The sequence below is a fragment of the Dipodomys merriami genome, unplaced genomic scaffold (genome assembly GCF_024711535.1).
Source record: "Dipodomys merriami isolate MVZ:Mamm:240054 unplaced genomic scaffold, mDipMer1.0.p SCAF_82, whole genome shotgun sequence".
NCBI classification, from domain to species: domain Eukaryota; kingdom Metazoa; phylum Chordata; class Mammalia; order Rodentia; family Heteromyidae; genus Dipodomys; species Dipodomys merriami.
Window position 1 is genome coordinate 1888261 of NW_027206424.1, and position 27688 is coordinate 1915948.

At 46.1% G+C, this 27688-nt stretch overlaps 1 protein-coding gene across 2 annotated transcripts in view; it reads left to right on the top strand.

Annotated features, from left to right (window-relative positions):
* Dock1 (dedicator of cytokinesis 1) overlaps positions 1–27688 on the top strand; it is a 436098-nt gene that overhangs the window by 271389 nt on the left and 137021 nt on the right. For both annotated transcript variants that reach the window (XM_070011394.1, XM_070011393.1), the window contains exons 28-29: positions 8685–8786; positions 16163–16257. In XM_070011394.1, the coding sequence (XP_069867495.1) occupies positions 8685–8786; positions 16163–16257 (197 nt within the window). The remainder of the gene's footprint in view (positions 1–8684; positions 8787–16162; positions 16258–27688) is intronic.

The following is a 27688-nucleotide window of genomic DNA, read 5'->3' on the forward strand; positions in this document are numbered from 1 at the left end:
GTGTGTGTGTGTGTGTGTGTGTGTCTGTCTGTCTGTGTGTGTGTGTGTGTGTGCATTGACCTAGTTGCTCATCACCAGAATTAATCTTAGAGTACATTCATCACCCCTAAACACAACCTGTACCCATTATCAGTACTCCCCATTTCTCCCTGGACCTCTTCCCTTAGACTGTGGGTAGCCTCCTTCCTGACCCTACACATTGGTCTGTGGTGAGCACTTCTGGATGGGCACTTCTAGCCTGGCTGCTCAGTTTCTCCAGAGAAGTCAGTTGGGCATTGTGATTGCACTAACGTTGAATGTGAGGATGGGGCTGCAGACCGGGCCTGGCTCAGCAATGTCACTGGTCCACATACAGGGCATGATTTTGCATTGAATCCTTCTTAAATTTGTTTTAACAATATTTTCCATTGTTAACATTCAGTTTGCAGGGGTATCAAGTTCTTCCTGTGAAACATTTCTAGTTTATTCTTTTTGATGACTTTGTTCACAGAGTTGTTTTCTGAGATTGCTTTTTGCATTGCCACTTGCTTGTGCATAGAATGTTTTCATACATTTGCCTGCTTCCTGAAATCTGTTGAACTTACTAAGCTTAATAATTTAATAGTAGATTCTGTGTCATTTTGTCAAAGATGTCTCTTAGTTCTCTATTTTTGGTGTTTATTCTTTTTGGAATTCCTAATAATCAGATATTTAATTGCTTACATAGACTGTGACTTTCTTATTTTCTTTCTTTTTGATCTTACTAGGGATTTTTAACCCAGGCCAGAGTGGATCTCTACCATTTAAGAAATGCTACCTTTAGCCTTGCTTATTTTAAGGAGCCTCTGAACTTTCCTGCCCAGACTGACTTGAAACTGTAATTCTTCAGATCTCAGCCTTCTGAGTAGCTAGGATGATAGATGTGTGCCACTGGTGCCTGGTCCATTTTCTTATTTCCAGTTTTTATTGAGATTAAGAGATTACATAAATTTCACAGTATTGTAAGATAGTGATACTTAGTTAAAGTCACAAACACACTTTAACCTTCACAAGACAAATTGTCATTATCTTGGTCAGAGTTGCTTAGTTCATCTTCATCAATGTTCAATACAGTTGATGGGCCCCTCTGTTGTATATTTTCCCATTTCCCTCTGATTCTATGCCCTCCTCCTTGCTTCCCTCAGATGTGCATATATATGTATATATGTATATATATGTGTGTGTGTGTGTATGTATGTATATATATATGTATATATATGACTCAAGAACATGGAGTCATTTAGAAATTATATAACAAATTAAGGAGATGTCCTTTGTTTCTTGAGTCCTGTTTACTTTGTCATAGCTCCTTGCATTTTGGATTTAACATCCACATATCAGGGAGACCATATGTGGTTTGTCTCTCTGATCTTGGCTTACCTTACTCAAAATGATTTGTTCTAGTTCCATCCATTGTTTTGCAAATGCAATTATTTTGTCCTTTTAATGGCTTCAAAATATTCCATTGTACATAGGTACCACAATTTTGGGATCCATTCATCTGTAGTAGAGCATCTGGGTTGTTTCCATATCTTGGCTATTGTGAACAGTGCAGCAATGAACGTGAAGGTGCATGTGTCTTTGTATCCTGGTTCCTGTTGCTCAGGGTAGATGTCTAGGGGTGGGATGGCTGGGTGGTAGGGGAGGTCTATATTTAGCTTTCTGAGGACCCTCCAGACTGCTGTCCAAAGTGGTTGTATTAGTGTACATTCCCACCAGCAGTGCGATAGGGTTCCTCTTTTCCCACATCCCACAGCATTTGTCGTCGGCTGAATTAGGGATGTGGACCATTCTGACTGGGGTGAGGTGGTATCTTGGGGTTGGTTTTATTCACACAGCTGTTATGTCTATTTCTGTCAGCATATTGTAAATCCTCTCAAATTTATAATTGAGAATTCTTTCTTGGACTCTTTCTTTTTATATCATCATCGCCTTGTTTCATGGATACAATCCTGTGTGAACCTGAGGATAGTAGAGTTCTTCAAATTCTACCGTATTTTCTGCATTTCCTTTCTCTTCTCTGAATTCAGTTCTGACTTGTTTGTTTATTAATTGGAGAACTTCATTCGTTGAGGCCCTAAAATCAACTCCTGGCTTACCAGCGAGAGCCCAGAGTACAGAGTCAAGTGCCTCTGGCAGTGTGACGTGGGCTGGCTGAGTGCCCCCAAGCGCCGTGGTTAGTGTCCCCCATGCCACGATTTTCCTTGCTCTCTCTCTTTAATAGGGTGGGGTGGGCCTCGCTGCCATGTTGAGAGTGGGCGACAACGTGAGAGGTCGTTTGTGAAGGCCACTGCTGCCATTGTTTTCATCTCACGTGCAGCCTTAACTTCTGACTTCCTGGCATCCATCTCCAGTGTCTGTCTGAGTCTCCCTCTGATTTGAAGCCAGGAATCTCCCCTCCTTCCTGCCGTGAGTTCATTGGTACCTGAGCAGTGAAGCCCTCTGCTTTGCAGAGTCCAGAATTCTCTCATGGACTCTCCTCTCCGGCTCTTGGCCCTCTGCGTTCTTGTATTTGACACATGCTTCCTGCTGTCAGTTGTAAGGACTCAGAGGTAATTGTTTTCAATTTGTTAACCCCCCACCCCCTTCCTAAGTAGATTTAGGCAGACTTCAGACTACTTGGTGACATTTGGAGATTTTTCTCTCTTGGTTTTGGACTTCCTGTTTTTCTCTTTTTGAAAATGTCTTCATAGAAAATAGATCATATGAATGTTTCACACTAGCATTTGTGTAGAAAACAGAAAGACTTTATTACATAGGCCTTTTGCCTATCAGTACCAAAACGTATCCATAATTCTTTGCTTCAACCCACCCCTGACTTTGAAACTGAAGACTTAGCTCAACCATATTATGTTTTCCTATATTCTTTCCTCATAATCCTCTAGTCTAATAATGCTTCTTTTCCATGGCCTGAATGTTCTAAAATGAGAGTCATTCAGGATTCACTCAGTTAAATATCTCCCAGCTCTGTTACACACATTTCCCAGGGTTGTATTGTAACATATTTTTCAGTGTCACAGGGTGATTTCTTTCATTCAGCTTTTAATGATGATTATGAAATAAGCTTCTTTTCATTGATGTATTTTTAATTTAGGCATTGAAAGGAGATTTCCTCCTCAAAATATTTGCCCTTGTGAAAAATGCTTAATTTTGTTTGAAACCAAGACCACCTAGGAAATCCCTGGGAGTTGTCCCCTATTCCATCATCCTAATTATTGACACCTTTTATTCAAACTTGGCATCTTCCCTCTTCACTTCATGTTTCTGGGTTGATTCTTTTCCACAGTTCCAGTGCTTTGGAATGGCCCAAAGGCCTTGCAGAGTCTGGAACTTGAGCATGTGTTGGCCTTAGGGCCTGTGCCACGCGTGTATGCACAGATGTGCCATGCGTGTATGCACAGATGTGCTTCCTGTGACAGAGCTCCAGACGGTCGAGGTAGCTCAAAGCCAGCTGATGGAATTACCAAGCACAGCGCCTGTCTGGCCTTTCCGTATTCCATCACGACACCTCAAGGCTAGGAGTTGGTCCTCGAGTTCTTTCCGCTAACTCTCATGCCTGCCTGTGGGCCTTAACTTCAGCCCAGCTGACGAAATCCCCATTGAACAGCTAGGTCTCAGGGCCTTTCAACTCTCCCTCCATGCTGCCTTTTTCTCAACCTTTTGCTTCTGCACGTGACATAATGTGACTCACCCGGCTGCCAGGGCCGCTGGCTCCTTGCTGTCCCCGGCTTCCTCACATATATGCTCAGTCCTAGTCTTCCGTGTCCCGTCCTCCATCCTGCCTGTCCACACTCCACCTGCCCCTCATCCTTCCTGTGTTTTGCTTGTCCGTGTTCTACCTCAATCTCCGTGCCCTCTGCCCTCGCCTTGCCCTGTCCTCCATTCTGCCCCAGGCCCCTGCCACCCATCCACCTTCCCACTGCCCTGCGGTTAAAGGTTTTAGGCCTGGCGTTCTGAGCGCAGCCGTCAGAGGGCTCCTGCAATCGGGGATGCTGTCTGTGGTGGGAGACAGATCTGAGTGGTGCATGGCCTGTGAGAGGGGCCAGAGGATAAGAGACCGGACAAGGAAGATGCAGGGCAGGGTGAGCAGCCCTCTGCACAGAGCACCGCTTCCGGGGCAGGGTGAGCAGCCCTCTGCACAGAGCACCCCTTTCTTCCGGACCACCTTTTAAAGTGGTATTATGTTTTTTACGTAATAAAATAATTGGGGTGCATTTTCCTTCCCTGTGGATTATCTGGAGTCTTTTGGAATGCTTACCCAGTTTTCGTTGTTGTTTTATTTCTCCTGTGCTATATAGAGTCATCTATGGTATGTACATATAATTGTCTCTAGTTCTGTTCCTCCAATACTTGTTCATGCTAGAGCTATTAAAATGCAACACGTTTGCATAATGTTTAAAGGTTATATGTTTCCTTGTAACATGATCTCACAGTTGTTTGATTTTAGCAAAATAAAAGTTTAAAAGAATGACAGTTGCATTTGAGCTTCAGGTAAACAACTGGTTTGTGTGTTTGTGTATACCAGTACTGGGGCTTGAACTTAGGGCCTGTACGCTGTCCCTTAGCTTTATTTTTTTTTCTCAACATTGGTGCTCTACCACTGGAGCCATGTCTCTACTTCTTGTTTTTTGCTGGGTTTGGGGAGATAAGAATCTCACATGGATTTGTCTGTCCAGATCCTCGTATCGTAATCTTCTGAGTAGCTAGGATTACAAGCATGAAATAGACAACTAGGGTTACAGCACCTGGCTATACAACAATTTTTTGTTTGTTTTTTCCTCTGTATGCAACCCGTGCAGTATTTTCAAAACAATATTTGGGACACTGTTGTTTATCTGAGATTCAAATTGAAGTGAGCATCCCATATTTTACCCTGCAACCCACATAACATCATATTACTTATACAATTTATTGCACTGGATGCTTAGATATTTTTAGTGGTACAGTGGACATCTTTGGACATAAAATTTCCTATTTTGAATTCTCTTTAGGTGGGTTATTTAGAAGTAAAATTACCAAGGAGATGAGTATTTCCCCCCCACCCCAAAGCTTTTCAAACCTGCCAACAACTGGCTTTTTAAAAGGTTAGAGCAATTTTCACTCCCCCCAGCGGTGTACAAGAGTCCTCATTTCGTGTACCCTTCTTCGCGTCAGAGTCACTTAAATCCTTCTTTGCTATTTTGGCAGCAAATAATGATGTATCATTTTCATCTTGATTACTAATGAGGTTCACATTTTTTTGTTTATCAGGCAGTTAATGCCCTGGTTTTGAAATTTCCTGCAAGTATATCTTGACTTCCCTGCCCTTACTTTGCATTGCTTTGAAGTCACAGATTGAGGATTTATTTTTATTAAGTTAATTACTTTTTTTTTTTTTGCTCCATAGCTGGGCTCCGCCCCCAGCCTCCTGGCCTGACACCAACCTACCTCTGAGTATACCCACTCCTAAATGCACGTAAAAAATCAGTTAAAGAATATAGATTAAATGGTATGTGTGTATATGTGTGTGTGAGAGAGTGTGTGTGTGTGTGTGTGTGTGTGTGTGTGTGTGTGTGTGCACGCATGCTGGTCTTAGGGTTTTTACTCAGGGCCAGGGCATTGTCCTTTAGATTTTTCCATTCAAGGCTAGCACTTTACCACTTGCCACACCTCTACTTCCAGCTTTATGGTAGTTAATTAGAGATAAGAGTTTCATGGGCTTTCCTTCCTGTGCTGGTTTTGAACCGTGATCCTCAGATCTCAGCCTCCTGAGTAGCAAGGATTATGGGTATGAGCTACCTGTGCAGAACTAAAGTTTTCAGTTCTCCTCCAACTTTGTTCCTAATGCAGCTTCCATAAATGCCTGTGCACCTTACCCTTAGGAAGCACAGTGAGGTGTGTGGGGTCCCATCTTCATGGGGCACTGAAACTTTACAGTATTGGCTGTGCTTCCCCTGTGAAACAACTGGGACCCCAGCCTGCAGGGCAGCAAGGGAAGGGGCAGCATTTCCATGGAAGAACACTGACTTGTAACTCACTCCTGTCCTCATGGACTCCCAGGCTCCCACTTAGAAAAGAACTAAATGAGCAAGACTGGCTTCCTCCAGGAAAGGACACACTGCGCACGCAGGACAAATTGCTTTTGGCCCATTTCCTTAGGTTAAGTAAAGAGGGCATGTAGGCTGCTGGGAGATGCTCCTCTTAAGTCATGGAGAAGCCCCTGGCCTGTCCTGGCAGGGCCTGCTCTAATTAGTCTCCATCTTCATTAAATCAGGGCCATTTGGCTGCCTTTTCGGTGACATTTCCATGCATGCTGAGGGAAGACTCTGAGTGGCTCTTTTTCCATTTTCCCAGGACTAGTTTGCGGGTTTTGCTCTGTCTTTGTGGTTTCCACTGTAGGTATCAGCTCAGTCTCTCTGTTCTTCACGTCGGGGGGAACTTCAGCGTGGTGGTGGCCATGTTACTAAGTGAAGTGTGTCTGTGCCCCGTGCAGATCCCTGGCCTGACTGGAGGCGGACTAGGTATGCTCCCTGATGTCACTCTCAGCCCTTGCCCTTAGCCTGCCTGAACCCCTTCAGGACTTTCTTTGCTTTCTCCTTCCCACTTGGTATTTTAAGTTGAGCATGTTGGTATAGTGCTTCTGACCGCAGTTCACTGACTCATTGACTTGCTTTTTTCATCAGTTGTAAAATGTGAATCTCCATAGTTGGGCTCTGTTATCCTTCAGAATTCATTTGAATTCTATTCAGTGTACCTGGATAGATGTAGGACTGACTTCCTAGAAAGCTCATGTCCCAGGAAGGAGACAGTCCCAGATGGCTTCATCGCTCAGGAATCTGGATCTACTGCTCTGGAGGTTTCTCTCTTCCTTTCCCTCTTCCATTGTTCTCTGGGAGACAATTCACCTCTCCCTGGTGGTGGTCAGTAGCTGTAGCCTCAGACTTCGGTAAGAAGAATTAAAAACTGCCTTGGGATGAGAAGGAAAGAAATTAGGTCAGCTGAAAAGTACCTCCCTCACAGCCCTGGAATGCAGGTTGCTCACCCAGCTTTAGCATTTGTTCTTCAGAGGGTGAAATTTGAGACTCAGTTATGTTGTTTGCAACCGGGTCTGGAAGCCAGTCTGTTGTGATTGAGGGAGGTGTGGTTCTCATGGCCCCAAGACAGGGCTTGATTAACACAAGAACACCATGGAGATGACAGTGCAAGGATTGGCAGCTCAGGGGACATCCAGATGTGAAGACAGCTGTTCTGTAGCCTGATGAGATGCCCAATATTTATGACTTTCAAAAGTTCATATTCATAAATAGCCATTTTTACCACTTTACTAATGGTTTCTCCAATGCAAAACAAGCATTATTTAGTTCTTTCCCCAAATACCACCAACATGGAATCGAAATCTCAGCAATTATCATCATTCACAAATAATTTACATTTCTGGGCAAATGGAAGATACCATATCATCATTATTGTATTTGTTCAATTTATGTAATGCCTCCTTGGAGGACTCATTTGGAAGCGTGTATGGATAGTATAGATACAAAATGGATTGGAGAAAATATTGGACGTTAACATTGCGCCGTGGAGTGTTATCTTCCAAATTAATATAAAAGTCATTTAGGCATTCAAATATATTGCTGGAAAAAATAGAGTGAGTAAAAGAATGCAATTTGGGAGCTCATTTACTAGGGAAAAAATAGGGATGTGTCTCAAACTGTGTCTCGTCCTTTAATTCTAACAGACTTTTACTGGTTTCATAAGGATAAAATATATATCCTGTGTTTTTAAAAATATCATTAACTTTGGAGTTCGTATCTAAGAGGCAAAAAGTGTCTATGATGTCAACTACCCACCTGGAAGTAAGAAATTGCCGTTCATAGTAGCAGGCTTCCCTCCTCCCTGCTCATCACACACAATAAGAAGTCAACAACTGTTAGGGCACACATGGGGACCTGTGTGCCCACAACCACATGGACCAGACACCACTGTTTGCTAACAGCTGGGTGTGTTTCCTTTTCCTCTGCCTTGATTTGTTCCTTGGTCTCTTTCTTCCCGCTCCTTCTCCTTTCCAGCCAGCTATGTCTTGTATGAGGAATTCCTTTCTTTCCCACTTGACATTCGATGAGCCTACCTCTCCCTTCCTCCCTTCCTGAGGAGGAGAATTGCACCATAACTCACTGTAGAGTTGGTGGTGATTGCCTCTAAATTGGCCAACAGGGACACAGGCAGATTTGGAGAAATAAAAGACCTGTCTTTGCCATGGCCCGAGAGGAGGGGCTGTGTACACATTTTGCCTGATAATAAGGCCTGGCTGCACATTTCCAAAAAAAGTATAGAACATGACTGACCAGGATTACAAGTCTGAGATTAATTTGTATGTAGTTTTAACAAGAAATAAAATTTAAAGTTTTTTTCCAAATTGGAAAACCTTATCTCAGGAAACATTTAATGCAATTATGAGAAAGAAATATCATATTCTTCTAATCCTAAGTGACCCTCTCCCCCAAAATAAATGTCCAGAGGTTCAAGTGACTGGTACTTTGGCTGGTTGGCCTTGAGTGAGGCTTGGCTTCCATCTGGGGTCTCTGATCTCTCTCCCTGATTGTTTAATGCCAGACCCTTGGGTGTGGACTTCTCCCAGGAGCAGTCTTCTCTTGCCCATCTAATACTGTCTTTTCATCCACTTGCAGGGCAACTTTGTCGCTTGCATGACAGCTATTTTACGCCAGATGGAGGATTACCACTACGCTCACTTGATCAAGACTTTCGGGAAAATGAGGACGGATGTCGTGGTGAGTGTCCCGCCCTCCTCTTCACGCACTTGTATGTGGGGCCAGCAAGGGCAGCAGAAAATGACAGCATTTCCATTTTTAGTAGATTTTCAAGTGAACACTTGCTCTGATTGATTTCAGTGTAGGCAAAGCATGTGTCTAATAGGATGAGGGTTCTGAGTTGTTGACGGGTAGCTGATGCTGACCTAGAGGATGTCTTAGTGTCTAGGCCAGAAGAATCTCGTCTGTTCTGGTCGTGGTGTCCTGTCCTGTGCTTGTGGCTCACTCACACATGGTCGGCTAGTGGCTTCTGTTTTTATTGGTTCATAGAGCATGGCCAAACACTGTTATTAATTAGCTCTAGTCATTGATACTCATCATATTTCTGCAGATAACTCTCTAGTCATCCCAGATAAAACTATGATGCAGCTTAATTAAGAAAAGTATAATGGGGCGAGATTTAATGCTTCGGAGGTTCCTCCCTAGTGACCTCAAATTACCTTGCCATATGGCAGTGTCCTCTGCAGAGCTGTAACCAAACCTGCCGGCACAACTCCTGATGGGAAGCTGACGTGATTCCTGATGCTAGGCCTAAGGGCCTGACGGTCCCTCTATAATACCCACAGATCCCCTCCAAAGGCTGCCCCCAGAACATGGTTTCTTGTACCCAACCTTTATCTTATTAAAGGATGGAAAGGGGCTGGGAAGGTGGCTCAGTGGTAGAGCGCTTGCCTTACATGCTCAAGGCCCTGGGTTCGATTCCTCAGCACCACATAAGCAAAAAGAAAAAAGCCAAAAGTGGTGCTGTGGTTCAAATGGTAGAGTGCTAGCCTTGAGCTGAAGAGTTGAGGGACAGCGCCCAGGCCCAGAGTTCAGGCCCCACGACTGGACCCAAAAAAAAAAAAAAACAAAAAAAAAAAACGATGGAAAGAAGAGATTGGTTTTTAATGATTTTTTTTTCAGAAGATTCTATGACAAATTTCCTTATTGTTGCCAAGAGGGCTAGATGGAGAAAGAGTAAGAGAGAGAGAGAAAGTGAGAGAGAGAGAGAGAGAGAGAGAGAGAGAGAGAGAGAGAGAGAGAGAGAGAGAGAGAGAGAGAGAGAGAGTCAGTCTAAGAACAAAAAGAAATGTATATATCAAAATCACAGCACTTTCCCTTAATTGAAAGTCAGGGTTCAAGAATAAGAATATGTACCTATTTGTATATCTGTAGTTTTTAGTTTTCCTTAAGATTACTGTGTAGTTCATGGTAAAGGCCTACTCAAATATTTTGGCTATATTAGAAGGTAGGATTTGTTTGAAATCAAGGCATAGTAGAATCATGTTTTATATGTGTAGCTTTTAATAGCAAAAATATGTCTCAATTATGTCCCTACGTCTGGTCAGTGGAAAGAATACAGGTCAAAACTGCATTCCAGGCTGGGTGGTAAACTTTGCAGAGTGAAGACTGTGGATGCCCATTAACAATTTGTGCAATATCAGAGAGGTCGCCTGGTCAGAAGCAACACAAACACATGTTACAGACCTCTCATGTGTGCTGTTAAACTGGCCATCACTAAGGTAGCTTCAGTGTTTTGTGAAAGGTGGTTATTCAGCGAGGTGTTTCAAAATGACTGCACTTTGCCAAATTCTAAGCATGGGCCTCTCCCTCGCTCAGAGTGAGAATCAGATACTTACTCCACAGTGTGTCCTAATTTCCCCAGGGACTTTTTTTTTTTTCATAGACACAGCAGTTGAGAAAATCAATTCTTTGCAGACAATTTGATTTCCGTTGCAAAATGGCTTTTGTGATTTGGATATCTCAAATTCAGGATGCAACTGTGGTAAACATTTTTTTTATTGTTGTTAATCTTTCAGAACCTTTGTAAAATGTGTTCCTATCCATTAACTATATGTAGAGAGTCTTTTAGCACTTTTTTCTACTCTGCTAACTACCAAAAAACAAAAACAAAAACAAAAAGATCATTTCATGTGAAATAACTGAAAGTTAATTAGTGTTCCGATAGGAAAAGAGCCTAAACCACCATGATTAGGGAATCATTCCCGAACAGATCACACCGACATTGTCACGGGCCACAGGGCTGTTGCTTATACAGCCTCTCAAATGGCCCTTTAACTCTACACTAGTGAGGGAATACTCACAGGGGACAGACTGATCCAGAAAGGAAAAGGGCTGGACTAGTCCCTGTCAACCCCCCTCCCTGTGAAGGCCAACCTGTCTGCCTACCCGCCTCAGGACAGAGTCACCCCTGTATCCAGACTCTTCTGCACTGTAAGTACGACTCTGTCCCATGGCTTCTGTGGTCCTGGGCTCAATGCTCATATCAGGGATGGAAGCAGGGAACTGGCCCAGAAACCTTGTGGCCCTGCAGAAGGGACACTGAGGGCTCAGAACTTCCCAGAGAACGCTGTCCTCTGGCTGCCTGTTGTACATTCTCTCCCAGTGCTGCCCCTGACCTCATGGCGGGCTGAAGAACACAGCTGACAACCTCCGGTTCTGAGCCATCCTCCAACACCACCTACTTCAAGTTAGCCTCAGACCCCACAGGTGGCAGGGGCCAGCTGTGCTGACCAATACGTTATAAGCATGTGCTCCTATACCCTGTTTAACACAACAGTGCATCAGGGGCGCCCGTGAGCTTGGGCTCAGTGAGTCACAGAACCCAGGGGCTTCTGTGTGCTGGTTTGTTATTAAGGCTACAAGGCTGGATGGAATCTTAAAGGAAAAGCAGCATGTGACAAGGCAAGGTAGATCAGGGGCATGGGTATCTTCTCTTGACCTCTGACCTCTCAGCACCCCGACCAGTTCAGTAGCCCAGAGGCGCCTCCGGTCTCTTCTGAAAGTCCTAGCATCCTCCCTTCCTCAATTTCTTCCTCTATTTCTCATTCTTACGCTGAGCAGCCTCGCCCTGCCCCGCACTGACATGGCTCGGTTGGGGACACACGTGGCTCACTGTGAATTCCTGTCACTCAGGAAATTGTCAGGGAGTTAAGACTCCTTTTCAGGATCCTGGGCAAAGACCGACAGGCTTCTTCCTATTATACTTTGGGAGCTTTTCGGCGGTGTGTGTGTGTGTGTGTGTGTGTGTGTGTGTGTGTGTGTGTGTGTGTGTGTGTGTGTGTGTGTGTGTGTGTGTGTGTGTGTGTGTGTGTGTGTGTGTGTGTGTGTGTGTGTGTGTGTGTGTGTGTGTGTGTGTGTGTGTGTGTGTGTGTGTGTGTGTGTGTGTGTGTGTGTGTGTGTGTGTAGAGTGACTAAGTGAAGGAGGACCTACCCAGGGCCAGTGGACAACCGAGGACAGAACAAGGGAGGTCAGCCGGGGTGCCGTGGCTCGCTCACCCGCAGCCCGGCAGCTGGAGCTGACTTGCATCTGTGTGGCTGGATCTCCAGGTGCCTTTGTACCTCAGCCTGGCATGGGAGCGCTTGCTGGGATTCCTTCCCCTCCTTGCACAGCTTCGGCCCTGTCCTCCTGGAACCCCTCACTCTGGCCCGGCCAGGCCGGGCCGGGAGACGAAGTGCTTCCCCTTCTGGCCTCTGACTTTGTCTGGCCTCTGACTTGCTGGGAATGATAAGCATGTCTCTGGTCATTGTGGAAGCAAGAATGCTAGCAAGGTGAGAGACCCAGCTACAAAACGCCCTGTTGTAGAGGAAGCTGGAGGGGTCTTCAAGGCACTGAGGCACAGAGGGCAGGCAAGGGGCATGCAGGGGACAGGCACCAGGCCGAATGGTGGGCAGGCACTGAGGGATGATGACCTGAATGCTCCAAGGATGAGCATCTGGGTGGGAAGAGAACCAGGCTCCGCCCCCTGGAGCTTACTTCCTGTCGGTACAGACAAAGTGATGGCTGTCCTCTGGACGGTGGTTCTGAGGCACAGAATTCTTTCACAGTGACTTCTTCATTCATGGTCCAGAGGAGAACGCCGCAGTTAATCAGGGATGGTCAGTCAATTGAAATCACTGTGCTCTGAAAGCATCCCTCCACCAGGCGGACAGGGCCAGGGGATGGTTAGCCATCTCTGCAGAGAAGAACAAGGTCTGTAGGTAGGTGCCCGTGCAAAGACCCTGTGCTCAGGGAGGAGGAGGTCCTGTGGAGGCCTCCAAGGGATCCCGAGTCACCTGACACCCAGGGCCTCCTCTGTTCCAGTTTCATCTTTGCTCTTTTTTTTTAATCCATTTGCTGTTTTCCTCCTCTAGTTCTTTAACATTTATCCTTAAAGCATTTATTTTTGAGTGAACTCCTTGTTTGGAGTCGCATGTGCCGTGTGCCTTGCCCAGCTTTTCCCCATGGTACCGTCTCCCACCACAGCCCGTGTCCCGCCGTGCATGTGGGCCACCGGCCTCACTCGGCTTCCTTCAGCAGGGCATGTGTTTTTGCCCTAACTATGTGTGATGATTCATTTTAAATGTACAGAGCAGCACAGATGGGTGTCACTGCCGTGAACTGTCCGCCAAGAAACCTGCCGCCTGGGGGCTGTGTGGCCGCGTCTCCCTGTGTCTCTGTCCAGAGAACGAGGGAACTGTCTGGTAGTCTCAAGGTTCAGGAAGCAGAGCCATCTTCCCACCAGCTGGCTCAGGCACTCTCTTTCCCCGGCCCCCCGGGCAGGATCCAGGCCAGATTTTCCTGTCGCCTTGTGTCTCTTGGTGTTCTTTTCCACACTAAACCTGTCATCTTGCTTTTTTCTTGTCTTCATGTCATTGCTTATTAATTTATTAATTTATCTACTTATCTTGAAAAGAATGAGCTGAGAGATTGATAGGCTGTCTCCCATCCCAGAATTATTGTTTTCAGTTCTTTTGTAACATCTTTCAATGTGTTTCCAAAAACCAGCCTTCCTCCCTCCCTGTCCTGACCGCCAGCCATGATAGAGCCCCAAGATTCACACTCAGATTGTTAGCCACGGGTTTCAGAGATGGGTTGGGTATTTCCTGCTGTGTTCCGCCAGGAGGCTAGGGTGGCACGTCGATGCTCTCCCACAAACCCATCGGACCACTTGGTCCAAAGGTGGCAATCTCCTGGTGCTTCCATTGCAAAGAAATACCCCTCTCCTTGGCAGTGTTCAACCCACTCAAGCCAACATTGGTAGACACACAGCTTCCTCCAGCCCTTCATTGAATGGGTGGAAAACTCTGACAGCCCTTGTTGGTGACTGTTGTTCCTTCGCCATAGCAACGAGCCTGAAGATGCCTCATGTCTCTGAGCGCGACTGGGGGAGTGTCACTGCCTTGATCAGATCTGTATTGGGAACCATCATGCTGGGTGAAGTTCAGGGACAAACCAGGACAATAATAAGCTGGGTTAAGAGTCTCTTCCAGTGTGAGGAGATGAGCATGAGCGTTCGCTCAGGTAGCCTGTGGGACGCGCCGATGGCTGGAGTCAGTGCCGTGCATTTATTCTACAGGACATCCTGTGAGTAACCGAGCTAAGCAATGCTAGAGGAATGAATCAGCGATGACTGGGGATGTTCCCAGAACGTCCCTTGTGGACTTGGAGATCTCCCTGGACAGCCAGTGAAGCCTCCCCATCAATTCTGAGGGCCACCATGACGGCTGAATTATGCAGACCAACAAGGATGCCTGCAGAGCCTCGTCTCCCACTCCAGGAAGCATTTTGTTTGATCAGCAAAGTCCCAAAATTTAACAGCTGAGCCATGCTAATGAAGTACAAGACTGCGTCTCCTAGAAAAGAAAGAAAAGAAGCTGGGAAAAGATGTTTCTCTCCCCGAATAATGAAATTCAGACCCTGCATCCCAATTATTAAGTCTGGAAAACTCATCAGCAAAGAAGTGAACAATTCCATGCAAATAGAGACAGAGCTAAATTGTAGCACTCTGCTGGGGACGCACACACCCTGTTCATCAAACGAGACTCTTGAAAAACGCGGGAAACTGAGTAGTGATGCAGGAATTTTAATAATTAATCTGTAAGAAGGAGCCATTTGTGTGTTGGGGTAGAGGGTGGGCACGGGAGAATTCTGGAGAATTCTGGTGATCCTGACTCTGGCAGTCACGGGATTCAAGGACAGTTTGGAGGACATCTGCCCCTACTTTTCCTGCCTAACTCTGCCCCCGTCCCTAACCCAGCCCAGAGCGCTGTGTCACCAAAGACAAAATAACCAATAACCACACCAGGCACTGGTAGCTCACGCCTGTAGTCCTAGCTATTTAGGAGGCTGAGGTCTGCAGTAGGGGTTCAAGTCTAGCCCAGGCAGGAAACCCATGAGATTCTTATTTCTAATTAACCATCAAAAAGATAAAGTTGAGCTGTAGCTCAAGAGGTCAAGTGTCAGCATTGAATCCAAAAGCCAAGCAAGAATGTGAGGCCCTGAGTTCAAGCCCTAGTGCCAGCACAGAACCAAACCAGAAGCAGAAAGCAGAAAGAAGCCTGAAAGTCCCTGTGTGGCTTGTGCTTCGTGCACCGGTGCTGGTGGAGACTCTTGCTCTGGAAAGGCTTGGTGGCTGCTTACATTCCCTTGGATACCTTGGCCTTCACAGTCACGGCACCTAATTGTGACTCTGTGGCAATCTCTGGCTCTCATCCCACCCCAGGTCCTGAGAACAAGTGGGTTGATAGCATTCTTTTGGGGCTTAGGATAAACTTCCTTTGTTCAAGTCAGCACGGAGTAAGCATCCAGCCCTCATGCATGGGAAATTCTCCCGGTTCTATTAGCACAGAAGGCAGGCGACTGGACCCTGCTAACACCAGGAGCTCTCTTAGCAGGCTAGAAGCAGGGTCGGCCAAGGGGGAAACCCTTCATTCTACTTGAGAAGTGGAAATCACTGCATGAAACTGGAAACATCATTGAGTGGCTTGAGATGAAGCTGCAGCAGAGAAGCGGTGGATCAAGGTGGCTGCACGCTCACGTGGCCTGCAGAGGCATGCTCACGGGGTCTACAGCTCGGGGAGTCCGTGCATATGCCTGTATTTTTTCAGTTCCATCAGGAAAGGATCATTGAACAGGTTCGCATATTTAACTTAACATGGGCTATTCATAGTGAAAACAATAAATGTAGAATAAATTCAAGAAGCTATCACCTTCCTGTTAGTTTTGCAAAAATCATGTTTTCCTCTTAGCAAAAAGGTAAGGAATGCATACTTTAACCCACGGGGGATCTACTTTATTTGACTGTAGAGAGAAATACTTTTCGAGAGGGACAATTTCAAAATATGTCCTTAACAAAGCCGTCTCTGACCAGAGGCACACCGATAAGCAGAAAGACAGAACGAATACATAGCTCCCCTGAAATACATCTTCATTAGTTTTCAGAATGTTCTCATTCAGCTAAAAAGAATGGGGTATTTTATTATGCCATCATTCATGCCTTCTTCCAAGGGGTTGCTTTCCCCTTGTTCCCGGCAGACTGATTCAATGTTGTGTTTTTGTTGTGTTTTCATTTCAGGATTTTCTAATGGAGACATTCATCATGTTTAAGAACCTCATTGGGAAGAACGTCTATCCTTTCGACTGGGTCATCATGAACATGATGCAGAATAAGTAAGTGTGGGGAGAAGTTGGGAACAGAAGTGTTTCTTGGGGGCCAAGGTGGTGGCTTTCCCCAAGAGCTGCTGCCTTGCATCATTCAGAGGGCTGTGTGTGTATGTCCTTCTGGCCCATGTGGCTCTGATGCTAGGAGCTGGGCCCGGTCCCGGGGTGGCAGCTACAGTAAGGGAAGAGAGGAACTGCTCTCCATCAATACCGGCTCATTTTAAGCAGATGTCTTCATTAGCAGAGGAAATTCTCTAGCCCTTTCTAAGGACTTGCATTTTGCATAGTTTAGATTAAAAAACATCACGAAGCCGGGCGCTGGTGGCTCACGCCTGTAATCCTAGCTACTCAGGAGGCTGAGATCTGAGGATCACGGTTCAAAGCCAGCCCGGGCAGGAGAGACCATGAGACTCCTATCTCCAATAAACCACCAGAAAACCGGAAGTGGCGCTGTAGCTCAAGTGGTAGAGCACTCGCCTTGAACTGAAGAGCTGAGGGACAGCGCCCAGGCCCAGAGTTCAAGCCCCACGACCGACCAAAACAAAACAAAACAAAAAACATCACGAGCATTTTCTCCATCCTGATGAAATACTGAACCCGTGCTTCACCTAGCTTCTCCCTGGGAAGACTGTTGGCTAATATTCTGGCACTTTGGGTTTTGTAATTTCCAGAAGCACCACACGTGATCACAAGACTGCTCAGTCATGTGGGACTTTTTAGGAGAAATCTCTCTGGATCTAGTTTCTTCTTGTTAAGTTTTTGTGAAGATAACTGTGGATACACATGCATGTATAGGGAAGAATGTTGAGATCCATATACCCGGCTTTGATCTCTGAATTACTGCACTCTATTAAGACAGTTGGATGGCTACAGGTAGTGTGTGGACTCGTATTCACTAGAGTTGTGTGCAATAGAATTGTGTGCAATTCTATCCTGTGCATATGGTTTTGAACCTACTACTACTACAGTCAAGCGAAGTGCTTTTCTGTCACCACGCTGTCCCTCTCCTGGTCCATTTATGACCATATTCGCTTTCTCTCTCCAGCAGCACTAATCCTTGGTCACCACTAAATTTCGCACTGTTTCTAAAATGCTCAAAAATAGTATAAATTCACGTCAGCGATTTATAATTTTTTGGAGTTAGCCTCTTCCATTCTGTTAATTCCCTAGAGGGAATCTTAGGTAGTTATGTTCCTTTTCCTTGTTGACTAGTATTCCTTATTGCTTTCCTGTTGAGGATCATCTGGGTTCCTCGCTATCCGCAGCTATTATGAGCAAAGCTGCAATGCACATTTATGCCTCAGTTTTTGAGTGAACGTAAATCTTAATCTCTGTGGCGTAAATGCTCAGGAGTGCAAAGGCTGGCCTGCGTGGTAATCGCATGTCCGGTATTCTAAGAAACTGCTAGCCCACGCTCTGCCGTTCTCCATTCTCACTAGCAATGTGCTATGTGTCCAGGCTCCCCACATCCAATCTTTGCACTTGGTGCTAGGATTTTTGTTATTTTAGCTGTAGGCTGTGCCTGTAGTATTTCTCCTTGTGGTGTCCATCTACGTTTACCGATTGCTTTGCCTTTTGTTAAGGCCTCTGTGGACCGTGTCACACAGCAGAGATCTCTCTTTGGGCGTCCCCTGGGTCTTGCTCCATTCTGTGCCTGCAGAGACATAGGTGGCCTTTTGCTTGGTCTCCCATAGGGTGAGTCTGAGGGCTTGTTGGTTCTCAAGTCAGATGCAGCCATGGTGAAGTTTTCACCTGGAAGACACCATTGGAGATGTGAAGCGGGTAAGCAGGGGATGGGAGGGCATGGCCAGAGATTCAGCCCCAGCCAGGGGAACAGGCAAGTCATGGCTTCTCCTTCTCCCCTTTCCTCCTGCTGTGCTGCTTTATGTGATGAAGAGGCTTTCTCTGGGCTGTTAAACCCTCAGCTGCAAAAGCAAGTCCTAGTTCTCTCCCTTTTTCTCCTAACAAGGATGTTTCTGTTTTGTGATTGGCAATTTAGAATTACTCTGAAGAGCTGCAAAAGTGTTTTTAATAGGCTTCTTTTGCACATAAGAAAAACAAACAAATCAGCAACAATAACACCCCTTCCCCCCACCTCCTAGAAGCAGAGATGTCTGGGTGTTTTATGGACCAGTTCTTGAGGGGTATGTGCTGCAGCCCTTCCAGACTCTGGTCTTGTGCAGGGTAGGCTGAGGGGGGGCGTGACACTCCCCCACCTCCTGGTTTGGACTTGACTTCAGGGTCCCCCCATCATAATGCTCAGACTGTGGGCTGTACATCTGGTGTCATGGCCCTAACAGAGCTTCTGGGAGGTGTTGGAGGCGTGGTTCACACTGCTGGGCGTTGACCACACATTTTCCTGGACAGCCACGTCCCAAGCCAGGGTGAGCTGCGCAGGGACGGCCAGGGCGCAGACACGTTAGGCAGACATGCTCCAGGGGCAGTGGGAATGAGGGCTGTCTGCATGCCTGCACCCCGACGCTGCCCCTCCAGGGGATAAACCAGCGGCTTTCAGAAGCCAACTCTGTTGCTGTTTCGGGGTCATTGCTTGCTTGGGGCCCAGTGCTCACAGCTCCGTAGGGAGGCAGCTGCTCCCTGGCCGTTCAGGACGCCTTGCTCCAAAGTTGGCTTCATGGTGCAGAGTTTATTTGGGCTTTCACATGGTGAAGGCCTTTGTTGTGATGTGTTACTGTATAGACCCTTGTTCCAGAACAAAAGTGAGTGACCTTCTAGGTGCTGTGTCCCAGGGTCCCTCTGGGAATACCAGCTAAGGAACTGTGCTCACACCAACGGGTCTCTCAGGCGGCCGCCATGCAGGCACCCACTGCACCCGTGGGGAAACTGAGGCATAGAGCTTCATTTTCCAGCTGAACTGTCATATTTACATCCTGCCCAACCATTCAGAGTCAAGTCCTAACTCGCCAGCTCCCGTCTTTCTTCATCCCAAGTGTGCCTCCATTTCCCCAAGAGACTGTGGTAGTTTATTCTAGCATCTTTCAAGCATAGGTTTTCCATGAGTGACTTCTGAGCAAAGAAGACCTGCTGCTTCTTCACCTTCACCACTGGAAGCATATGCTATCAGCAACCGGCCCCTTAACACACTGTCCACCAGGCCCGCTGTGTGCACTGGAAGGATGGAAATCTTACAAATCCCGGACAATGATTTCTCAATAGAACATATATACATATCATATAATAGGGTTTCTATGTCATATCTTCTCTTCATTTGTATATGTATGCTTACATGTATATGAGTGTATGCATGTACGTATGTAGTCATCATTTTTGCCTGTGATGTAATAAATGACTGTTTTCATGCTGCCAGGCTTGTCCCTCACCCCCCACCAGCATGCACCAGAGACTCCATGGCCCTACTAGCCTAAGCTGTGATTCTCTGAAGCTTTGGGAGTCTGTATTTAAGTGTTAATGGCACAGCTGGACATGCAGTTTTACCGCCCACAACTTAGGAATTGACAAAATCAGCCTCTCTGGTGTCTTAAATATTTGTGTGCTTGTTCAGCTTTGTCTCTGTGAATGTAGCTCCCCAGCACAAGAAGCTTGTAAAATGTAATTAAAGACAGCGGCTGGTAGACTGGGTGTCACAGATTGTAAATCAAGATCAAAGCCTTAGGACTGAATGAGCATCCCAAAGGGCAGCCAGTGCTTGGTTGCTGCGTTGGAGATAATGACCGATTGGCGATGGCATCGCAGCAGTGCACTAAGGTAGGATATGGCCAGATGGCAAGATGGCATTTAACATGAGCCTAGTTCAGAAATAGTAGACTCACGTGAGCTCGTGTGCTGGTGTCTCGAAGTGCTTTATGATCCTCCCAGAGTGGGTGCGTCACCACTCACGATCCCAGGCTGCATCTGAAGGCATGTTGGCCCCGAGGGCCACACCTGTCCTGGCTCTGAGGAGCGCTTTCCAGGTGTTCCCTGAGTGTCGCCTAGCCCACAGTTGTGCGCTGTCTTCTTTGAGTGCTGCTTGCTGTCAGCCGGAACTTGGTTCAGTGTGTTCCTTTGTCTCTGTTCTTGGCCTCAGCCCAGTGGGGTTCCATAGCTGCGCATCAATAATACCCCAGGACAATTTCCAGCCACGAGTGTCACCTGGAAGGAACTGAGTCTACCAGGTAGACCATATTTCTTTTTCTCCTTCTAGAAAGCATTTCTTAGCAAGTGCTTTAATTTCACTTGAGAAAGGCTTTTCTGCCTCAGTGGCTGAGGAAAAAAAAAGGTAGTGTGGAATATAATTTTTCAGATTTCTAGAATTAGATATTCTTGTTCATATCAACTGCATAGCAGGTAACAAACCTTTGCCACATTTTTCACAACTCAGGCTGGTTGCAGATTTTTTTTTTTTCTCCCAGTTGTGGGACCTGAACTCTGGGCCTGGGCGCTGTCTCTCAGCTCTTCAGCTCAAGGCTAGTGCTCTATCACTTGAGCCACAGTGCCACTGATGGCTTTTTCTGCTTATGTAGTGCTGAGGAATCGAACCAGGGCCTCTTGCATGCTAGGCAAGCACTCTACCACTGAGCCACCCTCCCAGCCCCATGGTTGCAGAATTTTTATCAATTCAAATAGACCAGTTGAAATTCTCCATGGGCTTTCATGTCCTGGGCCCTTCTCTCTGGCTGGAGTAAGGAACTCAATATATATCTGGTGCAGTCCATAGAGTTTACAACTGTGGTTTTCCATCGTTTTCCACTGTCTCTCTCTGTCTGGGTAGGGTTTGTGTTTTTGACTAATTGGTCCTGTCCCAGTTGGATGGCCATCTACAGGAAACACATTTGTAATTTGTTTTGTTTTGTTTTGTTTTTTTGCTGGTCATGGGTTCTGAACTTTGGGCCTGGGTGCTGTCCCTCAGCTCTTCAGCTCAAGGCTAGCACTCTACCACTTGAGCCACAGTGCCACTTCCGGCTGTTTCTGCTTATGTGGTGCTAAGGAATTGAACCCAGGGCCCTATTCATGCAAGGCAAGCACTCTACCACTGAGCCACCTTCCCAGCCCCGTAATTTGTTTTTTATATCCTTTATACCTTAATGGAAAACTTCATTGTTCATTTGAGTAAGCATTTGTAGACCATGAATATAAAATTGGACATGGAAAACCATTGGAACTTTCTAAAAAGTCAGAATGCATGAACCTGACTGGAAGATAAAGCAACAGAAGGGAAATACAAGAGTTCTAAAATTCTGTCTGGTTGATATGGTGGATCTTTGCTGCTTATCGGCCTAGATTTGACAGTTCATGACGAACGCCTTTAACAAATGAGCAAGAGAATCAGAGACAGAAGTATTCAATCGAGAACTCAGAAGTCTGCCTAGAGAAAGGGGAAGAGATAATTCTTTCAAGCTGACATGCTGAAGATGTTAGCACTCAGCACGTAGGCCTTAGTGGTGGTTGGCTATAATTGGACCTGTCAGAAGACCTGGCTTATCATGCGCTATAGAATTTGATGTCCTGTTCCCTTTCGTCTTCAGTGTTGGCTGACCATTCGAGCCCTGGAGATTACCTGCCAAAGTCCAGACTCTGCTGTTCGTAGGCCTGGAATCAACTTACCTTGTATTTATCCTTTCACGCTCCATACTTTACGCTCCTCTTAAAGTTCATGAGATCGTATTGCTACATATTTCATGTGTCTCTCTCTCTCTTTCTGTACAAGTTTTGTCTTAATTGTGGCCATTTGGAGACTGTCCTGCTGCAGCCTGGGCTGACGTTTGCAGTCTGCTCAAAATAGCACAACCTGTTCTCTCGACCACCTTTGGCTACAGCCTGGCTAATGCTTGAAAGACAGCTCTTTCCTTCCTTCCTTCCTTCCCTCCTTTTTTCCTTCCTTCCCTCCTTCCTTCTCTCCCTCCCTCCTTCCTTCCTTCCTTTGTTCCTTCTCTGATTTTCCTCATTTCTCCTCCTTGTCCCTTGTCTCCCCCTCCTCCTTGTCTCCCTCCTCCTCCTCCTCACCGTTGATTCAGATGTCTTTTCACCAGGAAGTATTTCTGCTCATCCAGTAATCCATGCCTTGTGTTCTCACTGACAGAACATGCTTGACATAGATGGACACACATAATCACATTTCACAAGGTAAATTTTCCATGTCTATTTTGTCACTTAGCATTTCTTGTCACTTAGCATTTCTTCTCCCTTTAAATATAATGCATTCCTGCTTCTGATGTATGAGATGGGGAGCTCACTGATGGATCTGCCAAAGTTAATTTGACATAGCATCAGGACAGGACAGGGAAAAACCATAGAAAGGGATTCTGCCTTGGAGATATTAGATTGATGGCTTGCAGAGAGCAAACTTTCCTGGCTTGCAGACACATTGCCATTTGTTGTCACAGCTCTGAAACAGCTGTGGCTGGTGATTGCCTGTGCCAAGGATCGGGGATGGAAGAGGGTCAGTGGTGGAGACCAGCCTCAGCCTGAGGATGGCTGGGTCTGGGGGCATGTTTCCTCTCCTGCTCAATATTCATAGCAAGCTCTTTGCTCCCTCTGAAAGGCACAGAGCTGACAAACATTTGTGCAACACGAAATCGCGGCGGCAGTGGATTGAGCACTCTAGAGACCTGGGGATTTTGACTCCAAAGCATCTTTTTGCCTTTCTTTGAAGCTTGGGGTTTTCGTTGATGTTGTTACTTCTAATTTGACTAATTTATAGTTTCAATTCATTGGTTTACTACTGAGATTTTACACATTTGGTGGCTTGACAATTTTAAGCTCACCTAAGGATTATCTTTTCCTTTGAAACAACATGTACCAGCTGTTGACATAAAAAATAGTGTCAGAACACATCTAGCTATGGACCCAAAGGAAGTGTGTGGAAATGCTATGTTTATAGATCATACTTACATTTCCTGTTTATAGATAGCAAGTGTAGAAAGAAGGCGCACACATATATAAGGACATATTCTTTATATATATGGAATATATGTGTGTGAATATATATATATGCATATAGATAGATAGATAGATAGATATATGTAACTCCAAGTCAATATAATGGTAACATTCCAGACTGAAATGTCTATCTAGAGTTCAGTATGCTTTCAAGTTATCCCAGCTCATCAACTGTGTAATATCGCTCTTTTTTTCCCTTCCTTTTTGTTTTGTTTTGGAACAAGATCTTTGAACAAGATCCAGCCTGAGAGCCTCCTGCCCTAGCCTCCTATACGTCAGGATTCCAGGTCTGAACTCAGCTAAATACTGAACCCTGACCCTCTTCATGGAGACAGACCTTGTGTGAGCACCTCACAGCTCCCTGCCCCCAGCAGGTAGCACCCGAGTGCAAGGCCTGCCTTCCGTGTTGGGGCCATGGTGGGCTCCACCTGAGCTCCTCTGTGGCTCATTCCCCAGATAATCTCTTGTTTGAGTTCCTTGGGGGGGGTGTTGGCCAGCTTGCTCTAGGGTTTCAGTATAGCCCTGACTAGAGCTGTGGATTGCAAAGTCGTGTGTGCTTGCAGTGTGCTTTGCTATGGCCATCATCCTCCTTTTTTCCTGAGTTGAGACGTGAGTGTGGAAGGGGAGAGATGTTGGCTCTTCTCCCTGGCATCTTTGAGGCCTGGGCGCAGTTACAGACGCTATCTATAGCTGACTCAAGTGTCCCCTCGTGGTAGAAACTACCAACTAACACCTGCTACCTCTTCAAGTTCTGTTTATCATTGTGACATTTCCATCAATTATTTTTAACTCCCAATACTTTCCGTAATAGTTATTCTGTATCACGTGTGCTGTTGCTCTTTGCTTAATTAAAATAAACGATTTCCTCATTTTACCTGGTTGTTTATAACCAAGGTATTGCACCTAGCATAGCTATTTTGTTCAGTATGGTTGATTCCGATTGCCTCTTTATTTAATTCCAAGATGAAAAATCAAACTGCTCTCAAAGGAATGGCAGTGATGAAGAGCCCTCAGCCAGGACTCAAATTCATTTAGGGACGCTCGCTCTACAGGAAAGTTTTTAAAAGGGCAAAATTGGTTTAAGAATTCTCAGAAGGCATCCAGCTCGGGGGTGCTGGGCCGGCCCTCAATGGTGGGGGCAGGGCGGGGGGCTCCCGCTCTGATTCCCTCAGGGGATGTCCTTGAGTACCCCACCACAGGAAGGAGCCTCTCAGTGCGCTCAAGTCCTGTGCCTTTCCAGTCTTCCATCCTGAATTCTTACCCCAGCACTGCTGGGGGATTTAGAGGAGAACCCACACAGCCCGAGGGTCTCTTTGTCGGGCTTTGGTTTATGATGTGACTGGAAGTCCTTAGGTCAAAGTGTCTGAGGCTCCATACATACAACCAGAGGTGATGTAACCCCTAGAGGACAAGTGGCCACTTGCAACCCACTTTTGCTACCTGTGGGAGAAGAGCAGGGCTGCTGGCATCTACCTGGTGTGACTCCCTACGCACCAGCCCGCCCATGCTGCCCGAAGTGTCCCTGGCCTCTCCATCTTAAGGATGGAAAAAGTAACCAATGAAACAGATGCGCCGTGTGTGTGCCATAACAAGATTCCCTTTTGCTGTTTCCCCTTTTCTTTGTTACTCGTTTCTGTTGTGTGACACCAGCACCCTTTTGGGGTTTTCTTTGGGGGGTAAATTTTGTATTATTTCGTTTGCCCAATAGATACTCTGCCACGTGAGCCACACCTCTGATCCTGGTGGTTTTCTTTTTTTTGAAGATGGAGTCTTGTCACTATTTGACTTCAATACGTTCTTTAGGCATGAGCCGTGCCCGGCTTCCCAGCATGACCCTCTGGAGTAGCCAGGGTTATAGACACTGCAGCTGGATACTGACCCTTTTTAAATCTTTTTATTGAGCACTGAGGTTTGCGCTCAGAGCCTCATGCCGGCTAGGGAAGCACGTAGGCCATCTTCCCAGACACTTGTGCCATGCCGGCTAGGGAAGCACGTAGGCCATCTTCCCAGACACTTGTGCTTTAGTTACTGTTCAGGTAGGTATTGTGGTTTGTGCCTAGGATGTCCTCACATTGCAATCCTTCATCCTCTACTTCCTACCTAGCTGGGGATATAGACACAGGCTACTACATGTTCCTTTTTATTTATTTATATGTATTTTCTCATTTATTTTTGAGATTGAACTCTTGCTAAGTTTTGCCCAGATTGGCTTCAATCTTGATCTTTCTATCTCTGCCCTACAAGTAGCTGGGACTGCAGGTATGAGCCAACACACATGCCACACCATATCATGATACGTGGTAATCTACCTATCATATGTGGCCAGTACTTTTGAGAAATCATTGCAGCCATTGTTGAAGATGGCAGGTGTAACCCCACTTATTAGGGTGGTGTCTGTCCACAGGAGGTGGTTTTCCCCTAGCCCCGCTCCTAGCTTCCAACAGACCTTTCTTGGGCCTGGCTCAAGCCTACTGAGTGATGGGTGCCATTTGGCAGCAAGCTGGGCATTAGCATCGCGCTGACATGAATTCAGATGCCAGGGGTGCCCGCAGGAGTGCCTGGTGTGGAGAGTTGTGCCGCCTTGTCAGCGAGTGTTTGGCTTGGAGCCTCCACGTCCCCCACTGCTGCTCCTGCGGCTGGGAGCCGTCCTGCTGCTGCTCTTCTGTACCTGTCCCTCCAGAGCCACGCAGATGCAGATGTTAGGAGATGGGCCTGAAGGCAACCTGGAGCTCAGATTCCAGTTCTCTCCAGGGTAAGTTTGTTGTGTTTGCCAAACTGACCCCACGCCACTGCTTCTTCACTATGGGTTAGAGATGGAAATAGAAGGGGAAATGAAGTCCTGAAGTTAGAGCACTCCACCCAAAGCCTGGCCTAAAGTGACCACCCAACAAGAGCTGTAAAGTGGCCATGGCCACTTCACTGGAGATAATACACTGCCATGATGTGTCTAGTCCTCTGGCGATCGCCTTGGAGATGCAGGATTCTCTGCACATATTAACAAGCGTGTTATAAAGACATGCAGTCTTTGTTTTCATACACTCCCTCACGACTTAAGAGACGATGGTGTATGTTCAAATTGCAAGTTTGCGTAACTTAGAGACAAGTCAGTTGGTATCACTTGCTGATTTCACAGAAGTAGCATTTGGAATAATCTTCTGTGCTCTGACTGGACTTGGGAAAGTAGAATCCCATGCAGCCTAAGAAACTGTGGTCCTGTCCCGAAGTCATGATGAACAGCTTCCTTCACCGCCACTGGCCGCCTAGACTCAGGAGCACAGTGCTCCCCAATCCAGGCACAGGAGATGTGGGTGGTGCTCCTTGGGGAGGACCATTGGGGTAGGGAGCCTGGCAAAGGCAGGCCCTTGGTGACAGCTGGCTCCGGCTCAGTGGGGATGATGGGAAGTGCAGATCTACTCAGCCTTCCTCTATAGATTTCCCTCCCTCCTGCACTCCAGACTTCCTCCTCTCTTCCCCTCCTCTTGCCCCTCCCCTCCTCCTCTCTGCCTAGCTTCCTTTCTCCTTGTCTCCTTTCCAATCTTACAAATAGTCATGTTTCTTTCCCTTTCATAACTGCTGCCATCTTCTTTTCCACCAAGATTTCCTCTCCAAACGCTTCTGCAAAGGGTTTCAGTGCTGTTCACAGTGCCTTATTCTACTTTGGTCTATGTGCAGGCCTCCTGCCACCCCCATGCTGCGTATTCTCAGCAACATCTATTTAATACCATCAAATACTTCTCTATTTTTGCCAATTAACTGTTGTGTAGTAGGATTATATTAAACTCTCTGTACCTTCGTGGCTGATAGACTTGAGCACTTTTTCTTTTGTTTATGCAAAATAATAATAATAATGATAACCATTGGTTTCTTTTCAGTCTTCTTGTCTTTCTTCTGTGCTAATGGCTCTCTCTCTCTCTTTCTCTTTTTATATCAAGAGTCTTGGGTCAGCTGTGTGTGTTGCAAGTATCTTTCTCTTTTTAGTAGCTGGGGTTTCTTCTCAGTGGCATTTTGCTGGTTGACATTTAAAATTGGTTCTGAAGACGAACAGAAAGCTACTGAATAGACTTGCTTGTGGGTGGACTGTCCAGGTAGCAAGACTTGGTATTCTTTAAAAAATACTTTTTTTTTTTACATAAAATAATGAAGTTGTGTTAAAAAGGAAACATGGCATCCTACCTTTATTGATCCATATATTCCTATGCTTACACCTGAGATTTGGAAGTATAAGTATGATTTCTGCCTTCCAGAAAACCTGACCATGGTATGCTTAAGTTTTAAAAAGTCATGTCTGTAATACATTTTCAGAACAACAAAGAAATTACAAAGTCAGGTGCTGGTGGCTCACGTCTGTAATCCTAGGCTGAGGATCACAGTTTGAAGCCATCCAGGGTAGGAAAGTCCATGAGACTCTTATCTTTATTTAACTTCCAGAAAACCCAAAGTGGTGCTGTAGCTCAAGTAGTAGAACACTAGCCTTGAGCAAAAGAATTCAGAGACAGCATCCAGGCCCCAAGTTCAAGCCTCATAACTGATCAGCAAAAAAGACAGA